We start from the raw sequence: 15,158 nt of genomic DNA, 5'->3' as shown, positions 1-15,158 counted from the left end.
TGATCAGGGAAAAGAAAAAGAACCTTATGTGTTCTAATATATAGCAGCTCTCCTTGAGGTGGCAAAGAACTGGAAATTGAGGTGATGCCCATCTACTGGGAAATGGCTGAACAAGTTGTGGTAAATGGTTGTATGGTGGAACACTACTGTGCTGTAAGAAATAATGAGCAAGTTTTTTTAGAAAAACATATAAAGACTTGCATGAAATAGTGAAGATTAAAATGAGTAGAACCAAGAGAACATCGTATACAGTGACAGCAGTACTGCTTGAAAAATAACTGTGAACGACTAAATTATTCTGAGTATTATAAATACTCAAATCAACTACAAAGGACCTATGAAAGAAGATGCTATCCACCTCCAGAAAAAGAACTGTATGCATAGTATGGTTTTGCATATACATATATATACATGTATGTATTTGTCATACACATGTAAAAATCATCCTATACATGTATACATATATGTGTATCTGTCAAGGGTGGTGTTCCTTAGTGTGGATTGGGGAGGGAGGGAGATAGTTCAGAACTTTGAATATAACAAAAAATTAATTTAAATTTTAAAAAGAGAAAGAAATGTACATTCCAAAAAAAACCCCAAAAACCCTGTGTACTGTGCTCTTTTTCTCAGCTCTTGCCCCTTAGCTTGGTGGTCAACTGCTTCCCACCCCACTCTCACCCAACCACCACTACCAAAAAACCCACAAAAACCTCTCTTAAATGACAGCAGAATAACCAAGATGGAGAGAGAGAAGGCCACCCTGCAGCCTAGGAATAAGGGGCTCTGCTTGAGAACTCCTGCTCTGAGAAAGGAGACCTTTGTACCATGTTTCTCTCCTCTCCCTATTCTGACCTCATAAGTCTTTATTTTTTGTTTTTCCTCAGTTGCATGTAAAAACAATTTTTAATATTCATTTTTAAAATTTTGAGTTCTAAATTCTCTCCTTCCCATATATATTCATGTAAAACATTTCTATATTAATCATGTAAAAGGAAACAGAACCAAAAAAAAACCAAGTAACTCAAGAAAAATAAAGTCAAAAAGTATGTTTCAATCTGTATTCAAACATCATCAGTTCTTTTTCTGAGAATGGATATAATTTTTCATCATAAGTGCTTCAGAGTTGTCTTGGCCCATTGTATTGCTGAAATAGCTAAGCCATTCACAGCTGATCATCTTACAATATCTCTGTTACTTTGTACACAGTACATTTCACTTTGTATCAGCTCATGCAAGTCTTTCCAGGTTTTTCTCAGAGCATCCTGCTCATCATTTCTTACAGCGCAATAGTGTTCCATCATAATCACATAGCAAAATTTATTTAGCCATTCCCAGTTGATGGGCATCCCCTCAATTTCCAATTCTTTGCCACCAGAAAAGAGCTGCTATAATTATTTTTGCACATATAAGTCCTTTTCTTTTCTTTTTTTTTTTTTTTAATCTCTTTTGGGATACAGACCTAGTAGTTGGTATTGCTAGGTCAAAGGGTATGTATGGTTTTATACCTCTTTGGGCATATTTCAAAATTGTTCTACAGAATGGGTGAATCAGTTCACAACTCCACTAACAGTGGATTAATGTCTCATTTTTCCCATATCCCCTCCAACATTGGTAATTTTCCTTTCCTGTCCTATTAGCCAATCTAATACCTCAGAATTGTTTTAATTTGCATTTCTCCAGTCAATAGTGATGTAGAACATTTTTTTCATATGGCTATAGATAGCTTTGATTACTTCATCTGAAAACTGGTCATATCTTTTGATCATTTATCAATTGGGGAATGGCTCCCATTTTTCTAAATTTGTACCAGTTCTCTATATGTTTGAGAAATGAGGACTTTATCAGAGAAATTTACTTAAATTTTTTTTTTTTACAGTTACTATTGCTATTTCCCTCTATTCTGTTCCCCCCTCCCCCATTTATTCTATTCTTTCTCTCACCCTGTCCTTCCTCAAAACTGTTTTGCTTCTGACTGCCCCTTCCCCCAATCTGCTCTCCCTTCTATCACTCCATCTTCTCTTATCTCCTTCCCCTCCTACTTTCCTGTAGGGTAAGATAGATTCTATATCCAACTGAGTGTGTATGTTATTCCCTCTTTGAGTCAGTTCTGATGAGAATAAGGTTCACTCACTTTTCCTCAGCTCCCCCCATTCCCCTCCACTATAAAAGCTTTTTCTCACCTCTTTTATGTGAGATAATTTGCCCCCATTCTACCTCTCCCTTTCCCTTTTTCCTAGGATATAACTCTCTCACCCCCTTTTTTTAGATATCATCCCTTCATATTCAACTCACACCTGTGCCCTCTGTCTTTCCTTCTAACTGATCTAATAATGTAAAAGTTTTTATAAGTTATAAGTATCATCTTCTCATGTAGAAATAGAAACAATTTAAACTTATTAAATCCCTTATGATTTCCCTTTCCTGTTCCCCTTTTTATGCTTCTCTTCAGTCTTATATTTGAAAGTCAGATTTTCTATTCAGCTCCAGTCTTTTCGTGAAGAATATTTAAAAGTCCTTTATTTCACTGAGTATCAATTTTCCCTCCTGAAGGGTTACACTCAGTTTTGCTGGGTAGCTGATTCTTGGTTGTGACTAGCTCCCTTGCTCTCTGGAATATCATATTCTAAGTTCTCTGATCCTTTAATGTGGAAGCTGCTAAATCTTGTGTTTTCCTGACTGTGGTTCCACAATATTTGAATTGTTTCTTTCTGGATGCTTGCAATATTTTCTCCTTGACCTGAGAGCTCTGGAGTTTAACTATAATATTCCTGAGAGTTTTCATTTGGTGATCTCTTTCAGGAGGTAATCAGTGGATTCTTTCCATTTCTATTTTATCCCCATGGTTCTAAAATATCAGGGCAGTTTTCCTTGATAATTTCTTTTTTTTTAATTTATTTGTTTGTTTGTTTTTAGTTTTTAACATTCACTTCCATAATATTTGGAGTTTTGAGCTTTTTCCCTCACCCTCTCTTCCCCTTCCCCAAGATGGTGTGCAATATGATATGGACTCTACTTATACATTCATATTAAACATATTTTGACATTAGTCATGATGTAAAGAAGAATTAGAACTAATGGGAAGAACCATAAGAAGAAACAAAACAAAACAACAAAAGAAAAGGAGAGCAAATAGTATGCTTCCATCTGCATTCAGACTCCAAAGTTCTTTCCCTAGATGTGATAGCATTTTCCATTATTAGTCTTTTGGAGTTGTCTTAAATCCTTGCCTTGCTGAGAAATCTTCATATAAGTCTTTCCAGGTTTTTCTGAAGTCCACCTGCTCATCATTTCTTATAGCACAATAGTATTCCATTACATTCATATACCAAAACTTGTTCAGCCATTCCCCAGTTGACGGACATCTCCTCAATTTCCAGTTCTTCACTACCACAAGAAGAGCTGCTATGAATATTTTTGTACATGTGGGTCTTTTTTGTTTTTATCATCTCTTTAGGATTCCTTGATAATTTCTTGAAAGATGATGTCTAGGCTCTTTTTTTGATCATGGCTTTCAAGTAGTCTAATAATTTTTAAATTATCTCTCCTGGATCTATTTTCCAGGTCAGCTGTTTTTCCAGTGAGCTATTTCACATTGCTTTTTTTCATTCTTTTGCTTTTTGTTTTATTATTGCTCATGAAGTCAGCTTCCATTTGCTCCATTCTAATTTTTAAGGAATTATTTTCTTCAGTGAGCTTTTGTACCTCCTTTACCATTTAGTCAGTTCTACTTTTTAAGGAGTTTTTTCATCAGTGAATCTTTGTCCATTTTCCATTTTTCCATTAAGGCATTCTTCTCCTCATTGGCTTTTTGTACCTCTTTTACCATTTGGCCTTGACTTTTTTTTAAGGTGTTATTTTCTTCAGTATTTTTGTTTTTTGGTATCTCCTTTACAAAGCTGTTGACTCTTTTTTCATGATTTTCTTTCATTGCTCTCATTTCTTTTCTCAATTTTTCATCCACATCTCTTACTTGATTTTCAAAATCCTTTTTGAGCCCTTCAATGGCCTAAGACTAAATCATATTTTTCTTGGATGTTTTAGATGTAGGAGCTTTGACTTTATTGTCTTTTTCTGAGTGTGTGTTTTGATCTTCCTTGTCACTATATTAACTTTCTATGGTCAGAATTTTTTTTCTGTTGTTTGCTCATTTTCACAGCCTATTACTTGACATTTCACCCTTTGTTAAAATGGGGCTCTGCTTCCAGGGTGGAGGGCACACTGTTCCCAGCTTCAGGGGTTTTGTTTAACTGTTTTTAGAGATACTTCTAGGGACCTGTAAGTTTTCAGTTCTTGCAAGGTGGTATGATAGAAGGGGAGGTGGATTTACTGCTGTCCTGGCCTGTGCTCTGCTCCAGTCTGTGAATGACTACAATCATTCTTTTCTGCCCTGGAACTGTTGAGAACTGTTCCTGCTCCACTTCCACTGTGAGCTCTGCTCCGCTAGTGCTCCTCCTTGCCCTGGGACTGCCACTCAAGACTGTGACCTGGAACCAAGTATGGGTAAAGCAACAGAGTCCTGCCTCAGTGCTAGCAAAGAGAACCCTGCAATCTCCTTGTGACCAGTTGTCCGACCCCTTTACATCTGTGGGCTGAGCTCCAGAAGCAACTGCTTCTGCTGCTAATTCAGTAGTTCCTAAGACCTGCTCTTGGTTTGCTGGGGCCAGGACTGTGCTGACATGGCCTGCGCTGGACTGCACTCCTCTCATACCCAGGTGCAACAGACCTTTCCTGCCCATCTTCTAAGATGTCTTGGGCTAGAAAGTTGTTTTACACCGGCTTTTTGTTGGTTCTGCTGCTCTAGAATTTTTTTAGTCATCATTTGACTGGAGGGGTTTAGGAACAGAGCTCAGGCTAGTCCCTGCCTTTATTCCACCATCTATGGTAGATGTACTCCGCCATCTTCCCCATGTGTCTTTGAACATGTGCCAGCCCCCTCCTTCTATTGCATGGGGCTCCCTTCCTGCCTCCCTCCCTTCCCCAGGGCAAATTTGCATTATTGCTTTTCATAGCGATATCCGATAAATCAAGGACTATCTGTAATAGTATCTTAAGGTTTGCAAGGATTTTTCAGGCATTATTGTCCCCAGCTTACAAGTGAGGTATCTGAGGCATAGAGAAGTTATTTGTCCAGGGTCACAAAGCTAGTAAATGCCATGGCTGGGTTTTGAGTACCATGCTCTTCATACTATGCCATGATGCTTTAGTACCTAAGTGTTTTTAAAATGTTTACTGTGTTGAATTGAGCTAATATTATTAACAATGATAAAAGTCTGGACAATTGGATCCTGAAGAGATTTGTCAGCTTTTAGAAATACTGATTTCCTTACCCTCCCAATCCCTTTGCACATTCTTTAGTTTATAAAGAGTACATTCCAGTCCTCCGGTTAGATGCCCCAGCCTCCACCCTCATTCTAGGGGTAGGACCGGAGTCCAACTCCCTGAGGCAAAAGACCATGGCTAAGTCCAGGAGATTGAGTTAGTGCCCATTCCTTTCTTTCTGTGCTTCTGCCTTCTGAGGAGTCGGAAGATGTGGATTCTGGTCCCATTTCTATCATAAACTTGCTTTATGACTATCAATGAGTCACTTCTATGGGCTTCATTTTCCCATTTGTAAATGTAAACATTTCTTAGCCGTATAATACACTGGAGATGCATAGATAACTGCTCTTGAGGAGCGTACTAATTGAGGGTGGTGGGTATGATCACAGATGAGTTGGACTCAGCCTCTAAAATTCCATCTATGTCTGGCTTTACCTGTTTAAGGGCCCTCCTATCTCTGACATTCTGTGTTCTAAGGGCCTTCCCAGCTCTGACTTCTGTGTCCTAAAACGCCCTTCCAGCTTTGTTATTCTATTTTTTAAGGACCTTCTCAATTCTAACAGTTTATGTCCTAAGTGACATTCTGTGTTCATTTCTATGAACTTAGGCCATTCGCTTCCCTGTTTGAGTCTTAATTTTCGCACATATAAAATAGAAGGAATAGCAGTTGCTCTGCCTGTCTCCCAGGGTTGCTATGAAGATAGCCTTTTGCAAACCTTGAACCATTCATAGGAAGATAAAACTATCTTTCTTTTCTAAGCTTCCTTCCAACTCTTAGATTCTGCAAAGGTCCCTTTCATATTCATTTGATGTTCTGTGTCCTGATGTTCTGTATACCTTTCAGCTATGGGGCTGTAACTGTCCTCGTCCTCCCTTCCCCACACTACCCTCCACCCCCCAATCCCCTTCCTCTCTTTTCTCACATCCACCTTACAATGATGGCAGCACTGCCTCCTCTCCTCTCCTTTGTTCTAAGGTTTGTTTACAAGGTGCTTGTGGATATGTGTGTTTTGTCAGTGTTTAAAGGATGGATGACGATGGTCCCCTATTTTTAGGCACTTGTCTGTAATTATTCTCAAGCCTAGCAGCAACAAGGAGGCAGGTTCTGGTCTCCAGAGCCATTGGGTAAGGATGGCTTTGTGAAGCTGTAATCAGCACACCCACAGAAGAGGGGATGGGGTGGGATGGAGAAGGAACATTCTAGCTCCCATCTAGTCAGGGCCCTTCCTTTGGCCTGGGCCTGGCCGTAGTGAGGGAAAGGTGGAGAAGACTTGGCATCTGGGAGAGATTTTAGGCAGCTATGACTCCCAGGGCTCAGCCAGAAAGAGGACTTGGCAATTTCCAGTCACTTTCCATCTGATATGTCCAGATGCCTTGGTTAGCTTCCTCCTATGGCCCCAGGCCCCATCGCCTACTTCCATCCAAATCTCCCAACCTCCTCTTCCCTAACTGCTCCAGCCCCCCCCCCCCCCCCCCCCCCCAGCTCGTACACCTTCCCATTATATCTCCACCCCCCCCCTTTCTCTAACTGTACAGTGCTTAGAGCTTGCCCGTTATCTGGTACTTTGTGCAGGGTCCTTCTTTAGATATAATGGGAAGGTGTACGAGCTGGGGACCAAGAAGACCTCCTTGTTTTTTGCACTTTCTTTGTATCTCTAACACTTAAACATAGCTCCTGGCCCACGATAAGCACATAAATGCTTGTTGACTGTCTGATATTCCTTGTTAGAGGCAGCTAGGTGGCAAGAAATGGATAGAGAAGCAGGCCTAGGGTCAGGAAGATCTGGATTCAAATATGATCTTGGGCACTTGCTAGCTTTGTGACCCTGACCCTGGGCAAATCACCTAACTTCTGTCTACCTCAGATTTTTTTTTACAGTTTTTTTTTAGTTTTTTTTTTTCACAGTTTATTGTAAGATTTAAAGATCTGACGATTCCAAAGGACTCATAATAAAAAATGCTCCCTACCCCTAGAAAAAGTTCTGATGGAGTCTGAATGCAGGTCTAAGGATACTATTTTTCACTCTTTTTTTTTGTCTATTTTCTTTCACAACATGTTTTTGTTATTGTTTAGTAAATTAGTCATGTCCCACTCTTTGTGACCTCATTTGGGGTTTTCTTGGCAAAGATACTGGAGAGGTATGTCATTTCCTTCTCCAACTCATTTTACAGATGAGGAAACTGAGGCAAACAAGATTAAGTGACTTGCCCAGGGCCACACAAGTAGTAAGTATCTGAGGCCAGACTTGAACGCAGGTCTTTCAGACTCCAGACTCTACCCATTGCACCACTTTTCTGTTCCTTCACAACATGACTAATATAGAAATGTAAATAAATAAATAAACAAAACGAGTATAGTAATAACACATCTCTCCCAGGGTTCTTAGAGGGATCAAGTGAGATGATATTTATAATATTTGTAAAGTGCTTAGCACAGTGCCTGTCACATAGTAGGCACTTAATAAATGCTCGTTTTCTCCCTGTTTTACTGCCTTGGAGAGGTTGTCAAGAGAATACTAGGTTTCAATGAGCAGAAGATGGGAGGAACAGGAGAGGGAGAAATCTAGAAATTCAGGGAGATTTGTGAACAGCAGAGGAGGTAACCAGTGGGCACAATGGAAAGGGATTACTGTGTGAGGAGAAGTAGCAGGGAAAAGGACTTTCAAGTGAAAAGGGAGACAATCAGCCCTAGGAGAGGGAGTCCAAGCATGGATGGAGTGGTTGTAATCAATGGGAGAGAAGGGTATCCTGGCCCCTCTTTCCCTTCTTCCTCTTCCCTTTGACACTGATGTTCTATCACCTCTCCTAGCTTCCTTTCCCCAAAATCCTGTGGCAGCAGTGCCTGACAAAAGGCAATGAGACTTCAGGTATGGAGACTGAAGTCTCTAGATGGCAGCATGGAAGATGGAGAGCCTCCTGTAGAAACCAGCACCTGGACAGGTCCCCACTGCCCTACCCTAGTTACAACTCCAAAAAATTAGACTGTATTGTCTACTTCCTGATGCACTGGAAGTGAGCCTGAAAGTGTAGAATGGTAGAATGAGCTCTGACCAGAGTGCCCAGGAGGATAAATTTTAAATCAATTATGAAAAGGGTGTTCTGGTGGGAAAAAGATCATTCCTCTCAGGCCACTTAGAGTTGGATGTCTTGGGTCTAGACAAGATCATAGGGCCAAGCTAAGTCCTAGGGGAGTTGAAAATCTCTAGTAAATCCAGCTCTTGTCCAGCCCTAGGTCTAGCGTTAGGGGTGAGAGGGTGGGGAGGGGGGAAATGAGAAGAGGAAGATACCTGGGGCTCTGGAATGTAACACAGCAAGGCAGAACTGCATCTGGACCAGTCAGCCACTGTATCTGGCCCTTAACAAATCAGCTTGTTCAAGGGCAGCTGTTCCCTCATGAGCAGCAATGAGGATGGTTCTGAACCCATACCTGACTTCTCTTCCTGCCCTTCTAGCCAAGGAGCCCTCTCATCCATTGAACCTCCTGCTTTTTCATGGAGAAAGGGAATGGCTGGAAGTTGTCGGGAGGCAGATTTTTGCCTCAATCTAAGAAAAACTTTCTAACAAGGACTGTCCAAAAGTGGAATGACTTGCCTTGGGAAGTAGACAGTTTCCCTTCACTGGAGGTTTCCAAGTAGAGACTGCACTACTCCTTGCTGGGAATACTATAAAGGAGATTCTTGATCAGCTAAGGATGGCACTGAGGTGCCTGTGAGGTCCCTTCTAGCTCTGAGGTTTGGGGATTCTTTGAAAGAGGCCCAGGTTCCCTACTGCATCTCCCTAAAACTAGAAGTCACAGCCCAGAAGGCAGGCTTGTTTGAAGATCATGAGACCTCCGGTTGCCATTCATTGCACATAAAAATGCAATTAGCCATCCCTCATCTAATATTTATACCGCAGACCCCTGAGGGGTGACAGTTTCATCAGATTCATCAACAAACATGCCCAGTGTCACCGAGCAGCCTCCTGGCAGCTCCAGGTAGAAAATAGGGCTATATCCTGCCTTTTCCTCAAATTACACTGCCCTTCCTTCTCAAACTCAGGCTCCCTGAGCAATTGAGGTGATTGAATTTGATTAATTCTTTAGTGAGGAATACACACATGTATGCATACACATACACAATCACACATATACATATATATGCATATATATGTCTTATAACATATAAAGTGCTTTGCAAGCAAAATGCTATATAAATGCTAGCTATTTTTTTAAACAAAAATTTGTTGGATTTCTTTTTTATCCCTATAGAAATGTCCAGATTGCAGGTCAGAACATCTACTTTTGAGTTCTGGTTCAGCCAAATTTGCTGTGAGACCTTGGCCAGGTTCCTTCCCCTGTCTGAGCTTCAGTCACCCCATCTATAAAAAGGGGGGTTGGACAAAATGACCCAAAGGTCTGTTTCATCTCTTAATCTGTGATCTTGGGATCTTTAAGGGAGAAGAACTGTGGGAGAGGAATAAACCTCTAAGCCCAAAGTGTTCCTAGTCCCTGGGGTAGAAGGAATTGAGCACTGAATTTGGTTGTCCAGCTCTGCATTAATTCATTGCACTAATTTGTGAATAAGTCACATTTCCCTCTCTGGGCTCCAGTTTTTTCTGGAATAAGGAAATTGAAATTCAAATCTTATAGCATGTGACAAAGATTCCTTCAAACTGAAGAGGAGGCTGACAGGGTTGGAGGAGGGTAGAGAGATAGACCAAAGATTGGGAGCTGGAAATTGGGGAGTCTGAGATCCTGTTCCAGACCAGGTGACTGTTACCCTGGGACTGTCATTCCCCAGGGGCATCAAGTGACAGAACCCTTCTTCCAGGTGGGGAGCAGAATCAAGGTGAGAGAAGTCCCCAGTAAGGCAGATGATAAATAGGATAGGTGGGGGAGTTCAGGGTTTAGCTCAGTCTGGAAGGGAGTGGACATCAGTGAAACTGGATAAGCATGACAAACAAAGGATATGGGCTTAGAACTGAAGGGCCCAGGGAATGACTTACTCAAGAAACTTACTGTTTCAGACTAATGAAGAGTTTATGTCTTACACAGGAGCAGGGGTCAGGTAACAACCGTCCCTCACCCTGAGAGAGGCTGCTCAGGACTCTGGATTGCAGCCTCTTCAGTCCTGAGGGCCTGTGCTAGGCTCCCATTCAGGATCACTCCAGGGGTTTGAGGTGTGTGCTTGACAGATCTGTGAAACTGGCTAGGAATGAAAGTGGGAGTGGGACTTTAACAAGGTGACCTAAAGGAAGGGAAGCTATTATGCCTGTTAGAAGCTATTGGAAAAGTACCTGCAAAGCTGGGTTGTTTTTGTTTCTCTCTCTAAGGTCAGTTACTGATGGGTGGAGAAGTATAGGGGGACTGGGACCCTGGTTGGGGTCTTTCTCATCATTTCAAAATGAAATGCTCTCTAGTTGGGGCTGGCACAGGACATCTTTAAGAAAGAAACCGAGGCTGGGGGAAGTTGATTCCTTGGAAATAAAACACTAAGTAGAAAAATGAAACTTAAGGTGAGACTACCACACTGGCTGGGGGGGTGGGGGAGGGCAGCGAGGTGGAAGAGGAGTTCAGGACCTTCAATACTAGTGGGGGGCAGGGGGGCCAGGGATTTAGGCTTCTCTAGACAATTTATTGGCTGATAACCTGCTGGCATCGGCACAGCCTCCCAACCACCAATTTGGTTTATCAAAGAGGCTTGGGCTAATTCGGGGGGGGGGGCAAGGAAGAGAGAAAGAGCTGACTTTAGACACCTCTGATACCTTAAATCTTTCTTTCTATACTCTTAGCTCCTTTATGGTCTCAGCAGAGCCAGACTGGTCACATGGGGTCTCCAGTAGGTCTCCAGCTCTCTGCACCTTCGACTGGGGGGCGGGGGACTCAGGGCCCCCAAAGAGCAGCAGATGGGCCAGGCTGGGCCACGTGTATGAGAAGTGATAGCATCTTCTGCCCCAGGCTTCCCTCGGCAGCTGCTCTTAAACCTCCCCCTTGACAATAACATCCCCCAGGAGGGGGAGGAGGGGATAGGCAAGCTGCAAAACGATCTCCTGGGATGTAAGAGGAGAGAATAACAGCCAATGACCTCTCCGCCCCACCCCCCACAGCTGTCACCTTTGTCAACCCCAAATCCTCCCGGCAATCCAGTCCAGTGTCTCCTCTTTATTTTCTGCAGCCTCAACATCTGCCCAGGGCGCCTGGCCCGTCACTGACCAGCTTCCCCTCCCTTTCTCCCCCTCCTCATCTTCCTCCTCTCCCTCCGAGGGAGGGGCTTTGGGCACTCCTTATGGCTCCGGGGCAGCTGAAGGTCTAGGTCACCTCAGAACTGGAGCCTGGGAGACCAGAGGACAAGGGAGGGGAAGAGGAGGGGGGCGAGAAAGGAAGGGAAACGATAAAGAAGAGGGGAGGAGGCAGAGTAAAGGGCTCTAGGGACAGGGGAGGGGATGGAGTAAGGGGGATGGGGGCTAGAGAGGAGTAAGGGGAAGAAATAGGGGGATAGGAGCTGGAGAATAGAGTCAGACCGACAGAAGGGGGAGGAGTAAGGAGGATTAGAGTAGGAAGATGAGGATGGAGAGGGGGAAAGGGGAGGAGGAGAGCGAAGGGGGGAATGGAAGAGAGAGGGAGGGGAGGACAAGAAGGAAAAGGAGGAGGAAGAGGAGGACAGAGACCGAAGGAGTCCCGTAGGGAGCAGGAGGAGGAGAGAGGAGGGAGAGTGGGGAGTAGGAGGGCGGGAGCTTTGACGCGTTGCTCTGGCCCCCCGCCCTCGCCTCTACATCTGAGTTAAAAGCTTGGCTGGTCTCTTCGCCGCCGCCCCCCACCCCCACCCCCACTGCAGGACCAGAAGCGGGGTCGCCTCCCGCCCCCGGTGCCTGCCTGCCTCCAGTGCCCAACAGGACACTCATTCCTGCTGTGGCAGCGGCATTCGGGACTGGTCTGGAGGCTGGGGAGCTCCCGCCTCCTGCAGCACTGCCTGGGTGCTATAATCGAGCAGAGCAGAGGAGCGGAGCCGGCGGGATCACGGAGCTCCTGGGACGAGCTCCCCGAAGCCCAAGTTTGCGCTCCTGCTGCCGCGGCCACTGCCGAAACCCACCGTCCCTTCCACTGTCTAGAGGTTCCGACACCCTGAGAAGCTGGCCACGACCTGTGCAGGGTTTGGGGAAGAGGACACTAGCTTCCCTCCCTAGACGCCGTCCCAGTCCCTCGAGATCTGGGGTCCCAGAGAAGATCTGAGCATTGAACGCCAAGGCAGATGATCTGGGGTCCACACACTCACACCTGAAGGCTGTGACCTAAGAAATTCCTTGACTGTTACCCCAGAGACATCAGGGGGAAGATTAATCACGATTTCAGAGCCTGCTGGGGTACCTGCTGGGTTGGGGTTCTGCACTCTGAGTCTGGCGCTGACCAGGCGAAAGTGGTCACCTGACCTTCCACCTCCTCGGAAGCCTGGAAGCTTTGTCCCTGGACCCCCCACTAGCTGGGCTAGGATGGGATCAATAGTTCCTGTCTTTGCCTCTCTAAGGCCTGAACCTGCCTCCCCCTCTCAGACTTCCGATTCTATTCATTTTCCCCACCTGGTTCCAGGAGAGTGCTGATGAGACCCCCCCAGAGACAGGGGGCTAGAGTTGAACCTAACAACATTCCTAAGTAATCCGTCCTGGTCTCCTTTACCTGCCTGATTCTCAAAGACCAGGCTCCCTTCTGGGGAGTAATTAGGGATAGGACATATGGCCAAGTGGCTGAGGGACTACCTGAGCTTTGGTGGTCGAAGACCCCCCCCACAACCTCCCAAACCTGATTATACAGAGAGTGACATCTTCCGGGCCTATCGGGTTCAGAAGAGTCTGGACTTTGAAGATCCTTATGAGGATGGAGATGGGCAGGAGGAGCCAGAATCAACCTGCTCCAGTTGCCCCAGCAAGCCTTCCTGTCCTGGGGACCACCAGTATGGGTCCCCAAAACACAGGCTCATCAAGGTGGAGTCAGGGGACCTGAACCGCAGTAAGATGTTGCTGGGAGCTCCTGGGGAGCACAAGGTAAGTACCCAGGGTTTGAGGGGAGTGGGGGGTGGGGAGGAGGAATTGAACCCTTAGGTGCTCAGCCCTACCCCAGGTAGAATGGCCACAACCTAGACCAGTATGCTTTTTGACCTCAGGAAAGTCTCTTCCTTTGTATTCTGCCCAAGGTCAAAGGTGTTGGGTTGAAGAGCAGACCAGAAAATATGGATAACAATAACTTACATTCCTCTAGCAAAAGCCTTTTCCAAGAAACAACCCTCTGGGTTAGATAGCATAAATGGTATCAAACCCATTTTACAGGTGAACAGGCTAAGGTTTGTCCATTATCTTATAACTAGTAAGGACATGAGCTGGAATTTTAACCTGGTTCTTTTAACTCTAACTCCTGCTTTTATTGTGTGTGTGTACATACATACATATATGCACACATACATACACTATATATGAAATTCTGCTTGAAATGAAAAAGAAAAGGAAGCCAAAGAGCTGCCTGGTGGTGCCTCCAGGAACGGGGAAGGCTGCCTGGTAGTGGATGAAAAGGAAGAAGTCCCAGGAGGACCAGAATGGGATCTGTCAGGGCCAGGAAGGGTGTCAGGGTCATGGGAGCCTGAGTGGGGCTGAAGGGGCTCAGAGGGGACAAACTGGATATTAGGTGTGATAGATGGTGATTAAATAGGGAAGATGGCCAGGGCTGGATGGAGAGAATGAGAGAGAGACCGTGACTGCTGGTAGAAGGGAAAGGACAGAAGAGTCAGTCTGAGAGAAGGGGACAAATGAGCTTTGAAAGAGAATGTCAGGACTGGAATGGCAATAGAGCACAGAATGTCCAAATTTGGGCTTTCGAATACAGAATATTTGAGTCGGAAGGGACCTTAGAGCAGAGAATGTCAGAGTGGGGAGGGATCATAAAACACAGAATGTCAGAAATGGAAGGTCAATAAAATGGAATGAAAGGACTTTAAAACAAAGAATGTCCAAATTGAAAGAGACCATAAAACACAGACCATAATGCTAGAAAGACCCATGGACCACACAACATAAATGATGAAAGAGACCTTAGAGATAGATCATCAAGGCAGGAGGGCTGAGAGTGGGGAGGGGGGATAATTAGGAGAGGTGTCAGAGAACCACCCTGAATCCCTTCTCCTCACCTAGACAGCAGATGACAATGAGTATTCAGATCCCTTTGATGCCCAGCCTGAAGCCCAGTCAGGTGCCCCAGAGCAGCTGCCCGCTGACAACAGCTACATGGAGCCCTATGATGCCCAGCGTGTGGTAACAGGTGAGTGTCCTTGCATTGGAGTGGGTGGGTAATGCCTGCTTCTGCCTGACCTTTGAGGAGCCCTCCCCCAAGTAATCCATTTGTCCTTGAAGCTAGGTCCCTACTAACATTCCTAATCTCCACCCCCCCCCCAGGACCAGGAAGGGAAGCACTCACCACTGACTCATGCATTTGGCCTTCTATTCTCTCTCTACAACAGGGGTGGGGAACCTTAGATCTCAAAGCCACATGTGGCCCTCTAGGTCCTCAAGTGCAACCCCCTTTGACTGAACCCAAACTTCATAGAACAAATCCCCTTAATAAAAGGATTTGGACTCAGTCAAAAAGCCACACCCGAGGATCTAGAAGGCCACATGTGGCCTTGAGGTCAAAGGTTCCACACCCCTGCTCTACAGCTTCTCCCTTCATGCTCCCATCTACCGTGTTTCCCTGATAATAAGCCCTCCCCCCAAAATAAGCCCTATTGAGATTGCTACTGTAGTGAAGGTGATCCCCTGCACTACACGCTACATTACGGTACCCTCTTTATGCACCATCCCGTGTCCTCCCCCCCCCCCCC

The 15,158-nt window shown here is 44.9% G+C and overlaps 1 protein-coding gene across 2 annotated transcripts in view; it reads left to right on the top strand.

The window, feature by feature from the left end:
• The first annotated feature begins 11,960 nt into the window (after positions 1-11,960).
• The window catches only part of SHD (Src homology 2 domain containing transforming protein D), a 13,696-nt gene continuing 10,498 nt past the window's right edge, over positions 11,961-15,158 (top strand). For both annotated transcript variants that reach the window (XM_069086813.1, XM_069086812.1), the window contains exons 1-2: positions 11,961-13,335; positions 14,473-14,599. In XM_069086813.1, coding sequence (XP_068942914.1) covers positions 13,027-13,335; positions 14,473-14,599 — 436 coding nt within the window. In that variant the 5' untranslated portion in view covers positions 11,961-13,026. The remainder of the gene's footprint in view (positions 13,336-14,472; positions 14,600-15,158) is intronic.

The sequence above is a fragment of the Petaurus breviceps genome, unplaced genomic scaffold (genome assembly GCF_028583685.1).
Source record: "Petaurus breviceps papuanus isolate PSGF00001 unplaced genomic scaffold, PetGlider_PUasm1.0 180, whole genome shotgun sequence".
Classification (NCBI taxonomy): domain Eukaryota; kingdom Metazoa; phylum Chordata; class Mammalia; order Diprotodontia; family Petauridae; genus Petaurus; species Petaurus breviceps.
The sequence above is the reverse complement of the archived record's forward strand: the minus strand, read 5'-3'. Positions and strand labels throughout refer to the sequence as shown.